The sequence below is a fragment of the Orcinus orca genome, chromosome 8 (genome assembly GCF_937001465.1).
Source record: "Orcinus orca chromosome 8, mOrcOrc1.1, whole genome shotgun sequence".
Taxonomy (NCBI): domain Eukaryota; kingdom Metazoa; phylum Chordata; class Mammalia; order Artiodactyla; family Delphinidae; genus Orcinus; species Orcinus orca.
In genome coordinates this window covers 11454717-11468068 of record NC_064566.1, presented here as the reverse complement: position 1 = coordinate 11468068, position 13352 = coordinate 11454717, and the positions used below count along the sequence as shown (strand labels likewise).

General features: G+C 42.2%; 2 protein-coding genes across 2 annotated transcripts; both read left to right on the top strand.

Moving 5' to 3' along the window:
- The first annotated feature begins 3048 nt into the window (after positions 1-3048).
- On the top strand, positions 3049-3990 carry LOC101285749 (olfactory receptor 9Q1). Its single transcript, XM_012538300.1, is given in 1 exon segment — positions 3049-3990. A coding segment is annotated over 1 exon segment (942 nt).
- Positions 3991-8006: 4016 nt separating this feature from the next.
- On the top strand, positions 8007-10954 carry LOC101271322 (olfactory receptor 9Q2). The gene is given in 5 exon segments (XM_049713425.1): positions 8007-8164; positions 9764-9898; positions 10117-10209; positions 10211-10887; positions 10890-10954. Coding segments are annotated over 5 exon segments (1128 nt in total).
- The last annotated feature ends 2398 nt before the right edge of the window (positions 10955-13352 follow it).

Here is a 13352-nt window from a genome sequence, read left to right as displayed (position 1 = left end):
TAACAGTTGCCTTTCCTTAGAGACCACATCAGCCATTGACTGGGGACTTCAGACTTTCAGAGACTATTGGTATCTTCGCCAAAAGGGATTGGCATTGGAGTCCAGAGCCCATACGACGAGGCTTTTCTCCAATCTCTGCTCTCCTAGCCTGGAACTGAACAAAAACCAGAGTGACGAATGCATGTGAACCAGGTTTAGCAAGTCATGGAAACAGAAAGATTAAGGGAAGAGAGAGAAGAAAGTGTTTGACTGACCAGAACTGGCAAGGGACTTGAGGGTGATATAGGCAGGGACTGGCATTCAGGCAGCTGTGACATTACTGTCCCCAAGTTGATTCACTAATGTGTGTGTGTATGTAGATTGTAGGGGGAGGGAGAAGGACACCAATGCCTGGAGAGATTAAGTAACTTGCTCAGTGTCGTAACTGAGCAGATTTGGGAGGACAATATCCACCCAGACCTCCTGCTACCCAGCCCAGTTTTCTCTCCCCAGACCCTTAGGATACTTCTCCAAGCAGTGGAAAAGAAACGATTTTTTAGAGACAAGGGAAAAATAGTGGACAAAGGGCGAAGAGGACTGGCCAGGTAAAGGTAACGTGGAATTCAGGTGAGAAAACTGTCCTGGTCCTCTTGGTTCATGCTCAGTTCAGGTCACCAGATCCAATGACTTTTATTTACCATTTTCTCCAACATGTCAGTGCAACACTGGCCTAGCTGTCAAAGTCTAATGCTTTAAAGATGATCAAATATCTTCTCTACCCCCCTGCACTGCAACTCTGCCAAAGGACTTTCTATCCATTAGCACAAGAGTCCCCATCTGCCTTCGGATATGAATAGACTGCAGTGCTGGTATTCATGCGTCTACTTAAAGGCAGACATTTTCTGGGTCCTCTTAGACTATTGGAATAGACATGTGATGTATGTAAAATCCTGTTTTAAGGTAAATAGTGCTTCTGTGTACAGTTTTGTTCTTCATGGCAGTTCCACCATTTACTAGCTGTGCAATCTTGGACACAAGATTGAGCTACTTAAAGTCTGTCTCAGTTGCCTCATCTGTGAAATGGGGGAAAAAAGTTCCTACCTCAAAAAGTGAATGTGGGAATTAAATGACTTAATATATAAATCATTAGAATAGTGTCTGTATATATGTTCTCTGTTATTAAAGAAAATATCTGTTCTTTTAAAATGGATTTGTGGTAAACTAAGAGGATCTAATTAAGACAACAGCTTTCTGTCAAGTAAGCGCACTGTTACGTTGAGAATTGGAGGGTAAGTCCAAGGATGGCTTATGGTCTCTGTGAATATTCATCAATTTTATTGGGTTTTTAAGACTTCAGACAGCTTCTGTTTTTAAATATTTTCATAAAAATAAGCATAATCCGGGGCTTCCCTGGTGGCGCAGTGGTTGAGAGTCCACCTGCCGATGCAGGGGACGCGGGTTCGTGCCCTGGTCCAGGAAGATCCCACATGCCGCGGAGCGGCTGGGCCCGTGAGCCATCGCCGCTGAGCCTGCGCATCCGGAGCCCGTGCTCCGCAACGGGAGAGGCCACAACAGTGAGCGGCCTGCGTACCGCAAAAAAACAAAACAAACATAATCCCTTGAAGATTTGCACAATGCCTTTCTCTTTGCAATATGCTTTATATCTCATTTGATAACTTTATTCCCCCAAAACATATTGAGGCTTTACAGTGTGCTGAGCTCCAGAGGCACATACCCTGACCAGGGAAGACAGACTCAAGGGAGACTTCTTGTGGGACGTAGGATCTGAGCTGAGGTCTGAAGGTGGTATAGGAGTTGGGCAGGACCCTGAGGATGGGAAAGACAAGGTGTTTCAGCAGAAGGGGTGGCCTGCGGAAAGCACAGAGATGTGAATGAATGTGGGGCATTAGAAAAGCTGTAAACAATTCAGGTGGCTGGAGAGAAGCGTGGCTGAAGGTGCAAGCAGTGAGGTATAAGAAAGGGACACGAGGAAGTAAGTGGGGGAGACCCCCCCGGAGGCCTTTCCCCAATACACTGAGGAGTCTAAAGAATATCCTATCCTTGATGGGGCGCCATGACTGGATTTTTAACAGGGGGATGAGAAAGTCTTAGAAATATCTCTCTGGTCACAGTGAGGAGAACAAACGTATGGACACCAAGGGGCAAAGCAGGGGCGGGGCGGGGGCGGGGTTGGTGGTGGGATGAATTGGGAGATTGGGATTGACGTATATATCCTAATATGTATAAAATAGGTAACTAATAAGAACCTGCTGTATAAAAAAATAAATAAAATTTTAAAACCTCACAATAAAAAGCACATATAAACAACAACAACAAAAATAAAATGTTAAAAAAAAAGTTGGCAAGAAGCAAGTCTGAGGACAGCGGGAGCTGTTAGCTATATGGCTCTTGTTTTGATCCAGGCAAGAGATGAAGAGGGTTTGAAATAAGGGAGGAGGTATGGTCATAGAGAAAAAGGGACAGGGCTTCCCTGGTGGCGCAGTGGTTGAGAGTCCGCCTGCCGATGCAGGGGACACGGCTTCGTGCCCCGGTCCGGGAAGATCCCACATTCCGCAGGGTGGCTGGGCCCGTGAGCCATGGCTGCTGAGCCTGCGCGTCCGGAGCCTGTGCTTCGCAACGGGAGAGGCCACAGCAGTGAGAGGCCTGCGTACCGCAAAAAAAAAAAAAAAAAAAAAAAGGGACAGAGTCCTGAGATGGATATTTCCATGGTAGACAGGACCCCATGTATCAGCCCCTATTGGAGCGATAGGGAAAGTTTGGTTCTGTGGTTATCTGACTGCAGGGGCTCACACAGCTAGTTAGCCATAAAAAGTGGGAGAAAAAGCACTCCTATTCTGAAAATGTTTCCCCACATCAGTTTTCTTGACATGTCACAGAAGTCCCTTAGAAGTAGGAGTTAAGACCAGGCATCTCTGAAGCCCCACGTAGCCCCTGGCATGTTTTGTCCATAGCACTTGTTCAATACATGTAACCTAGAAATACAGTTAATTCCTACTTATAGTTCCCTAACTTGCTCTCATCCTAGCCTTCTCAGGTGCCTCTCGCTTCATGGTAGAGAAGAACCTCACGTTGGTGACCAAATTCCTCCTCATGGCATTCATTGACTGTCCTGAATGGGCACTACCTCTCTTCCTCCTGTTTCTATTTATCTGTCTCATCACCCCTTTGGGCATGATTATCCTGATCCGCGTGGATCTCCGACTCCACAGCCCCACGTACTTCCTTCTGAGTCACCTCTCGTTCATGGACATCTGCTACTCGTTTGTCACTGTGCCTCTGATGATGGCTGTGTTGCTGGAGCACAGGGCCACTTTATCCTACACACTCTGTGCTGTCCAGTTCTTTCTCTTCACCTTCTTTGGCTCCATTGACTGCTACCTCCCGGCCCTCATGGCCTATGACCGCTATGTGGCCGTGTGCTGACTCCTGCTTTATGTCACTATCATGAGGAGGAAGGCCCGTTTGGGTTGTGTGTGTGTGTGTGTGTTGGGGGGGGCTTACGTTGCTGGTGTCTTCAGCGCCTTGGTGTGGAAGGTCTCAGCTTTCACACTCTCCTTTTGTGGAACCAATGAGATTGACTTCATTTTATGTGACCTCCCTCCTCTCTTAAAGATAACCTGTGGGGACAGCTACACTCAGGAAGTGGTAATTATTGTGTTTGCCATTTTTGTCATCCCTGCCTGCATGGTGGTGATTTTGGTGTCCTACCTGCCCATCATCTTGGCCGTTATGAGGATTCCCTCTGCAGGAGGCCGGGCCAAGACTTTCTGGACCTGTGCCTCTCACCTCACTGCAGTGTCACTCTTCTTTGGGACCCTCATCTTCATGTATCTGAGACATGACTCTGGCCAGTCCTCGGAGGAGGACTGGGTGGTGTCTGTGTTTTACATAACAGTGATCCCCATGTTGAACCTTCTCAACTACAGCCTGAGGAGCAAGGAAGTGAAGGAGGCTCTGAGGAAAATTCTCAACAGAGCCAGGTTGTCTTAGCCATCCAACCTTGTTCAACCTTGGAAATTCCTGAGAATCATCTCCTCTGCAGTGCCAGCATTCTGGGAACTCATTATTTATAGCACGCTCAATGTTTAGATGAATACGTCATGGCATAAGGCATTAAAAAAGAACCAGAACTTTTAGTTCCAGGGACAGAAAGCAAGGAGAGAAAGAGGCAGCCTGAGAAGACATTGGAGTGAGATTTCTAACTCTCAGGACAAGTGACAAAAGAATCTGAAGTTAATCCTGTGTAATTCAGATGTGGCACGCCTTACTACAAGACTACATTTTTTTTTTGCAAATTTTCTATGAAAGATTTCCATCATACAGAAATGTTGAAAATAATGCATAATGAACTCCCTATACCCAATACTTAGATGTTTTTGTTTTATCACATATTTATAATCAATCTATTCATTTATACATCCATCAGTTCATCCACAAATCCACCTTATTTTTTTTTTTAAATAGGTAGAAGTTTGTTTTTGTTTTTTTTTTTTAATTTTATTTAATTTTGGCTGCACTGGGTCTCCGTTGAGATACGCGGGCTTCTCATTGAGGTGGCTTCTCTTGCTGCAGTACGCGGGCTTCAGTAGTTGTGGCATACAAGCTCAGTAGTTGTGGCTCGCAGACTCAGTAGTTGTGGCTCACAGGCTCAGTTGCTCCAGCGGCATGTGGGATCTTCCCAGACCAGGGTTCGAACCCGTGTCCCCTGCATTGCAAGGCGGATTCTTAACCACTGCGCCACCAGAGAAGCCCCCACCTTATTTTTTGACGTATTTCAAAGTAAGTTGCAGACATCAGTATTAGTACTCTTCTACACTACATAATGTAGAATGATGTCATCAATTAGGATTCAGTATTTAGATTATGTTTATTTTTTCAAATGTTTTAAAATTGAACTATAGTTGATTTGCAATATCGTGTTAGTGTCAGGTGTACAGCATAGTGATTCAGTATTTTTGTAGATTATACTGCAGTATAGTTTATTACAAGATTAAATGGCTGTAATTCTCTGTACTATACAGTATATCCTTGGTGCTTACTGTTTTATACATAGTAGTTTTTTTGTTTTCTTTTTCTTTTTTAACATCTTTATTGGAGTATAATTGCTTTACAATGGTGTGTTAGTTTCTGCTTTATAACAGAGTGAATCAGCTATACATATACATATATCCCCCTATCTCCTCCCTCTTGTGTCTCCCTCCCACCCTCCCTATCCCACCCCTCTAGGTGGTCACAAAGCACCGAACTGATCTCCCTGAGCTATATACATAGTAGTTTGAATATGTTAATCTCATACTCCTAATTTGTCCCTCCTCCTTTGGTAAACATAGGTTTGTTTTCTATGTCTGTGAGTCTGCTTCTGTTTTGCATATACATTCATTTGTATTATTTTTTCAGATCCCACATATAAGTGACATCACACTGTATTTGTCTTTCTCTGTCTGACTTATTTCACTAAGCGTAATAGGTCCATCCATGTTGCTGCAAATGGCAGTGTTTCTTTTTTATGGCTAAGTAATATTCCATTATATATAATTATGTGCCTATATATATATATATATATGAATATCTTCTTAATCCAACTATCTTTTTATGGGCACTTGGGCTGCTTCCATGTCTTGGCTATTATAAACAGTGCTGCTATGAACACTGGGGTGCATGCTTCTTTCTGAGAGTTTCTGTTTTTTCTGGATACATATACCCAGGAGTGGAATTGCTGGATCATATGTTGGCTGTATTTTTAGTTTTTTGAGGAACCTCCATATTGTTTTCCATAATGGCTGCACCAACTGTGTACAAGGGTTTCCTTTTCTCCACATCCTCTCCAACATTTGTTATTTGTAGACTTTTTAATGACAGCCATTCTGACAGATGTGAGGTGATAGCTCATTGTTGAAATGACAAAATGATTTAAAGACCTAAGTGTAAGAACGGAATGATTTAAAGACCTAAGTGTAAGAACGGAATGATTTAAAGACCTAAGTGTAAGAACGGAAACCATGAAACTCCAAGAAGAGAACATAGACAGAACACTCTTTGACATAAAGCACAGAAGTATCTCCTTGGATCAGTCTCCTAAGGCAAAAGAAATAAAAGCAAATATAAACAAATGGGACTTAATTACACTGAAAAACTTTTGCACAGCAAAGGAAACCATTGACAAAAATGAAAAGACAACCTATAGAATGGGAGAAAATAGTTGCAAATGATATTATGGATAAGGGGTTAATATCTAAAATATACAAAGCTCATATAACTCCATGTCAAAAAAACAACCCAATCAAAAAATGGGCAAAAAATCTGAATAGGCATTTTTTCAAAGAAGATATACAGATGGCTAACAGGCACAAGAAAAGATGCACAATATCACTAATTATTAGAGAAATGCAGGTTATGTTTATTTTTAATGATTAAATTAAGGTAGTAGTTTGATGGTCCAGTTAATAAAGCTGACCCTGCTCAAAGTATTCTTCAAACTCCTGTAGTAGTTTCCAGGGTCGCCTCACGTGAATCTCTACGTGCTCACAATAATATGTCTGTCAAATGCTGTCACCACCGGAAATATGTCCTGTTCTTTCTTCTTCCCCACATGTTCCATCTGTCACATCCTTTGCCTCAGAATCCACTTAGTGATTTATACCATTTCCTCTGCCCATAATGGTATTTGCAGAATCTGTATCATAGCCGTCAACTCTTTATGTTCTTAAAGCTTTTGACCTTGGGGAGGCAGAGCATTGCTGTGTTCCATGCAGGAGTGGGCAGGAGGGAATCCTAGTCTGCACTGGGTCCCTGGGCTCTGCAACAGCTCAGCCTGCATCCAAAGCTTCCCAGGAGTCCACTGGGTCTTGCTCTTCACTTCTCTGACTGTAGGTACCTCAATCAAATCCAAGGTACTGGGAGGGAACAGGCCCCACCTACTCGTCATTTTCTGTTTTTCCTCTGATCGTTATTCTTAGAACTCAAACTCCTTTTCTGCCTGTCCCTTGGATTACCAGAAAAACAAGATCCCAGGAGTATGAATAATATAAACCATCATGGGAGGGCATAAAGGTGGTGACAGTATCTCACAAACAGAGGATGATTCCAAACTCAGCCAGCCAAAAATGATGTGTCACACCTGGAATTCCAGTAACAGAATTTTAAATCAGAAGAAGCAGATAAGCGAAACATGGAAATTCAGGGTGAAGGCAGCCAAAGAATATTAAATTTAAGATCACTTATAATAAAGTAAAACATTTAGACCTTCGAAGACATGATATTTATTCTAGAAGACAGGATGCTTTAACATGCATATTATAATTTTCATAAGAAATGTTTGATCCCTTTAATGATGGTTGGTCTGGTTATTAAAACCCCAGCTGAAAATGTATAGATCCTCTAAAAGGGGGATGGTTAATAAATAGTTCCTGTGTCAATTGTGTTACAGGAAAAATGTGGTGGGAAAAATTAAGCTAGTAGTTAGAAAGCTAGGGATTAGTTAAAAAGTTTCCTACTGATTGAAAAAGACAATATAGGGTCTGTTTGAATAAGAGTAGTATACTGCAGAGTTATTTGCTCTCTTGGAATCTGCCAGAAGGTGGAGAGAACACAACGAATTGACAGGGACTACTGAGAGAATGGGCTGTCAGGTCTAAGGAGACAGTTTAATGCCTCTTCCTGATTAAATGCTAAGCAGACAGTTAAAGACTTTTATTTAAGAAGGAAGGGCTAATTGAAAAGCCTCTAGGTACTGTGGCCACGAAGCCCCAACATTGCATATGAGACTCGATATACTTTTTACCCTATAGAAAGAACTTAGGAAATCTTCCAAGGAATATATTCCTTTTGGTACAAAATAGGAATGAGGCAAGACTAGGAACCAGCCTCATCAGACCCTGGTGGCAGGATGTAGGATGGGGCTTTGAGAGTTTGAAATTAAAGAGAAATCTTCAAAGATATTAGACACCTTGTTAGGAAGATAAATTGTCTTTCCCTGGAGACTTAACTCAGGAACCAATTATGGCATGATGCTGGGACAGAGAATACAAAAAGCACCACCAGGAAGGTCTAGTGCAGGATCAGAAACTCAGGGAGAGAGGCTGGTCCACAAGCCCTGCTCTCTTGGGCTGAGTCTGCAAAAAGTCCTGGGCAATTCTAACATCAGGGATGTATTGTTCTGTCAAGGGTGAGAGGAACTCCATGAAGTGAGAAGACATAGTGTTTCTGGAAGCAACCCCCTATCAACCAAGTTGCTATGATTGTGGACTCACGCTGCAATGTTGTTTATTTAAAGGGAGCAAAGACAACGTAATTGAAGTTCAGAGAAGAAAAGTGACTTGCCCAGGGTCACACATCTACTGTGAGTGAGCTACGGCCTAGGTCTCCTCTGGATCGGCAGGTCACTGGCAGAGGAAACACTAAACAAGGGAAGAAGACACTAGTGAAGTGGAATTCAGGTGAGGATGGTTCGTGTCCCGCTAATGCTTCCGAATTTAATTTCTCTTCTTTGTTATTATTTCTAATGGGTCAGCTTAGTATTGGCCTGGCTGCTGGCGTATCAGGTAATCAAATATGACCAAAGCCCTCCTTTACAGCTCTTTTCTAGAACTCTGTTAAGAACCTTCAACTCCATTAACCCAGATTCCTCCAACAGTGCTTAGACAACACCAGACTGCGGAAATACTTCTGCTTTCAGATTTGGGTGCTGTTTATTATCAAACTGCTGCTTTTATTAAGGACTATGAGAACAGCCAAACAATGCTTACGGAGCTTTGTGAGGGGCTAAAAGGAGCTTATGTTCGCTCTCTTGATTCCAAGGTTAATGCGAGTACTTACAAAAACCAAAAAACAAACAGAAAACCCTTCATAAGCCAGCCAACTCGAACTAGGATAACAGCTATTTGTTAAATATGCATGTTGTTAGATTGAAAATAGAAATATTCCTGTAAGCAGAGCCCATTGCTGATTGCTAATGGATTTTTTTTTTTGGTTTGTGCTTTTTTTGTTCATAGAATATAAATTACCCTTCCTTAAAATGTTCATTTAAAACTTTAAATAGCCACCATATATACATAGAGTGCTTTTAGCTTTCCAATGCACTTTTGCATCTGTTTTAATCTATGCATTAACCTTATCTTATAAGCAGGACAGATATTATGATCCCCTTTTGGCAGAAGAGGAAATTGAGGTTCAGAGAGGTTAAGTGCCTTGTGGAAGATCAAACAGCTAATTGGGGACAGAGTTGCAAATACAAGAGCTGACATAAGTTAGAGAATCACTTGCTCTCCATTCTTAGTATAATGGAAGCATTCATCACTTTTTATCTTATATTGTGTTGAGCTCTATATTCGTCCATTTCCACATTAGGCTGCGAAGTTTGTTGAAGTCGAACGCCTACCTATCAGACACTCAGTTTAAAGTCTTTTATTTTAAAATGACTCAATCTTTTGTTTTCTATTTTGTTTTAAAATTTTTATTGTAGTATAATTGCTTTACAATGTTGTGTTGGTTTCTAAATAAGTAAATAAGAGAAAACAAAAGAACAGAAAACCTAAGAGCCTTAAGTTCCTGAGGAGGGTGAATACCACAAAATAAGAACAAGGGGAGAGTAGGCAAAAACAAGATATTGAGGGAGACTAGATACACTTTTGCCTAAGGGTACCCTGACTAAATTGTGGGAGAAATTGTGTTCGGTTTCCATGGTAAAACACGTTAAGTATCCTTATTAAATTGTCATAATGAAATTATTGGTTAAAAATATAAAATGAATTGAACTTGTCTTCAGGGATCCGGTTATCGGGCGCTTTCGTCTCAGCTTTCACAGGTCAACCGCTGAATGGAAGGCTGGGAGGAATTACACCGTAGTGACAGAGTTCTTCCTTACTGTGTTCGCTGAACATCCCGAGGGATGTTTTGTTATTATTCCTGACTTATAGGTAGATGAGTCATCTGAGACTTCGAGTTAATTGTGCCAAGGTCATCAAGCAAATGCTACAGTGGGGCTCCCACCCCAGCCAAGCCTGAGCTTTTCATTACCATGCACACAGTCTCCAGCTATGATCTACTGCCCACCCTATATAATCACTCAATCTGGAATTTATTCTTATTGCACTGTTCTTTTTTTGCACTGTTCTCCTCTCTTTCTGTCTTTTTGGGTTTCTATATACTCACTCTGCTGGGGAACTTGGGAACGATCTTCCTGACCCGCAAAGATCGCCGTCTCCACACCCCCATACTTCTTCCTCAGCCACCTTTCCTTCGTGGACATCAGCTAGTCCTCCGCCATCGTCCCCCAGATGCTGGCAGTGCTGCTGGAACGCGGCAGAGTCATCTCCAAAGCGCGCTGTGCCGCCCAGCTCTTCCTCTTCACCTTCTTTTCTTCCCTTGACTGCTACCTCTTGGCGGTCATGGCCTGTGACCGCTACGTGGCCGTGCACCGACCGCTGCTTTATGTCACCACCATGACCGAGAAGGCCTGCTTGGGTTTGGTAGCTGGGGCTTATGTTGCTGGTTTTTCCAGCACCTTTATTTGAACGGTCACTGCTTTCACTCTTTTCTTTTGTGGAAACAATGAGATCAACTTTATTTTCTGTGACCAACCCCCTCTGTTAAAACTCGCTTGTGGGGAAAGCTACACCCAGGAGGTGGGGATTATTGTGTTTGCAGTTTTTGTCATGCCTGCTTGTATATTGGTCATCTTGGTTTCCTACCTGTTTGTCATCATGGCCATCATGCAGGTCTGCTCTGCCTGGGGCCAGGCCAAGACCTTCTCTACCTGCTCCTCCCACCTCACTGCTGTTGCTCTCTTCTTTGGGACCCTCATCTTTATGTACCTGTGAGATAATTCAGGCCAGTCATCGGAGGCAGGCCAAGTGGTGTCTGTGCTCTACACAGTGGTGACCCCAATATTGAACCTGTCATCTACAGCCTGAGCAATAAGGAGGTCAAGGAGTCTGTTGTGAAAGCCCTGAGCTGATCAAAGGCTTCTGGAAGCCCCTAGACGGACTCTCATCAAATATGTCATTCCTTAGTTTCTCCATCCTTTCTGTCTTTCCTCAAATATCACCTACTTGGGAAGACTTTCCCAGAAAACCTTATTAATATTGCACCTAAACTTCCCACCTCCACTTTCTGATTTACTATATCATGTAATACTTGTCATGATCTGATATACTATGTTTTACATATTTGATATTATCTAGTCCTAACAGCTAGAAAGTAAACTACATGAAAAGAAGCACTTTTATCTGTGAGATTCATTTCTGTACACCCAGTGCTTAGCAAAGCACCTAACACGCAGAAGGCTCTCAAGAAATATTTGTTGAATGAATGAATGAATCTTAGGTTCCAATGTCGACCTTTAAGTTCCAGCTACTTCAGTCCTCAGTTTTCTTATCTGCCAAGTGAGTTCACGTAATTTATAGGACTATATTTTTGAGGATTCAGTGCATGAATGGACAGGGACCATGTCGGTCTTATTCACTAGCATCTGTGGAATGTAAGGCATTGCCTGGCACAGTTGATGAGTGAAACAAATCAAAAAGCTATCTACCAATGCACCTACTGTTTTGATCCAAAGGGATTTTCTGAATCCCATCGTTTATGTTTTCATTTTTTCTCTTCTTATTGTTTCTGTGGGTTCTGAATAATAATACCTTAATTAGTGATGATGATGATGATAGATAGCAACTAAGATTTACTAGGCAGTTATCACCTTCCAGGAATTGTAATGTTTGCTCCAGGAATAACCTGATTTAATTCTCACCACAACACTGTGAGGCGTTTTGTTATTATTCCTGACTTATAGGTAGATGAGGCATCTGAGACTTCGAGTTAATTGTGCCAAGGTCATCAAGCAAATGCTACAGTGGGGCTCCCACCCCAGCCAAGCCTGAGCTTTTCAATACCATGCACACAGTCTCCAGCTCTGATCTACTGCCCACCCTATATAATCACTCAATCTGGAATTTATTCTTATTGCACTGTTCTTTTTCCTTTTACCTAGTAAAGAAAGGATAAAAGTCCAATCTGTAGAGGTAGAAGGAAGTCAACAACATTTATTTTATAGCCCCGATGTGCTAGCACTGTGTAATGTGGCAGCATGTGTCAATGTGTGTGTGCGTGCATGTAGTTGTGTATGAGAAAATGAAGTGCATAGATTAAACAGATAGCAGCTCTGAACTCTAGGAACTTTCATTTTAAGGACATACAACAAAAATTTTAGAAAAGAGTTGTATAGACATGTTTAGGAAAAGATATTGGGAAAAATTGCACTGGCGGCCAAGATTCACACATCAGCCTTTGTTCGTGTTTTGGCACAAATCCCTTAAAAACTGCAGAGTGGGGTGAAGCAACTCCACAGAGTGCATCTTGGAGGTCATTTTTCAGATATTAACTGCCATGCAATGTTCCCTGACACATCAGCTTCTGTAGTAGGTGCTAAGAGACACTTGTATTGTAGAAAGAGCTCAGAATTTGGCACTAAAGTGTCCAGTCTGTCACTTCTTAGCTTATTATCGCTTCAGATTAGTTAGGGCCTATCAGCCTGCTTCCTCAACTACTGAGCATTTACTCTGGGCCAGATTTTCTGTGTATTTCATTTGTTCTCACAACAACTTGGGGCACGTGGAGGATGGGCAGGTGCTGGGTGAAGTTCTATAGACATAAACATTAATTCATAAATAGTGTTATTAAGGTGATTGTCCCAGGTTCCACAGCCCATGTGCACCAATGGGTAGAGGGACCCACAGCTGATCAGTGGACAACTTCATGTCAGAACTGTCTGGAGCAGTCTCTCTTGGGCCAAGATTAGAATTGGATCCAGATTCCTCCAGAAGTAAAGAGCTCACCAATAGTTTTTAAGTGTAACTCAAACTAGTGTACACTTAAATGCACACTTAAACTAATGCTAGACACTATGCTAAAAGCTTCGCATGAATCATTTATTTTAGTCCTCCAGACAAGTTTAATAGAAAGTAATTATTATTGACCTCATTTAGCAAAAGGAAGAAGTAAGACCCAAAAAGCTTAAGTAACTTGCCCAAGTTATCTATCAGGAAAGTGGCAGAGCAGGGAGGATCTGATCTCAAGTCTCCTAAGTATGTACTCTTAAATGATATCCACTCTTCTGTATTTTTCCCTCTCTTTCTCCCAGGCCCCTCAGCTGCAATTTGCTTCGGAGGTGTCTGAATTTCAGTTGCATTCTTGGTCTCCATGTTTGGTAGGTCTGGGCTGGCACGGATGCGTCTTATGGCCTGACATAGATGTGAAGTTCATGGAACTCACCTTTGCCCTCTTGTAGGGCAATAAGGAGGATCTGGGGGAATTTGCAGCTCCCTCAGAAAGAGCAGGATTGGCTCAAATCAACTATTGCT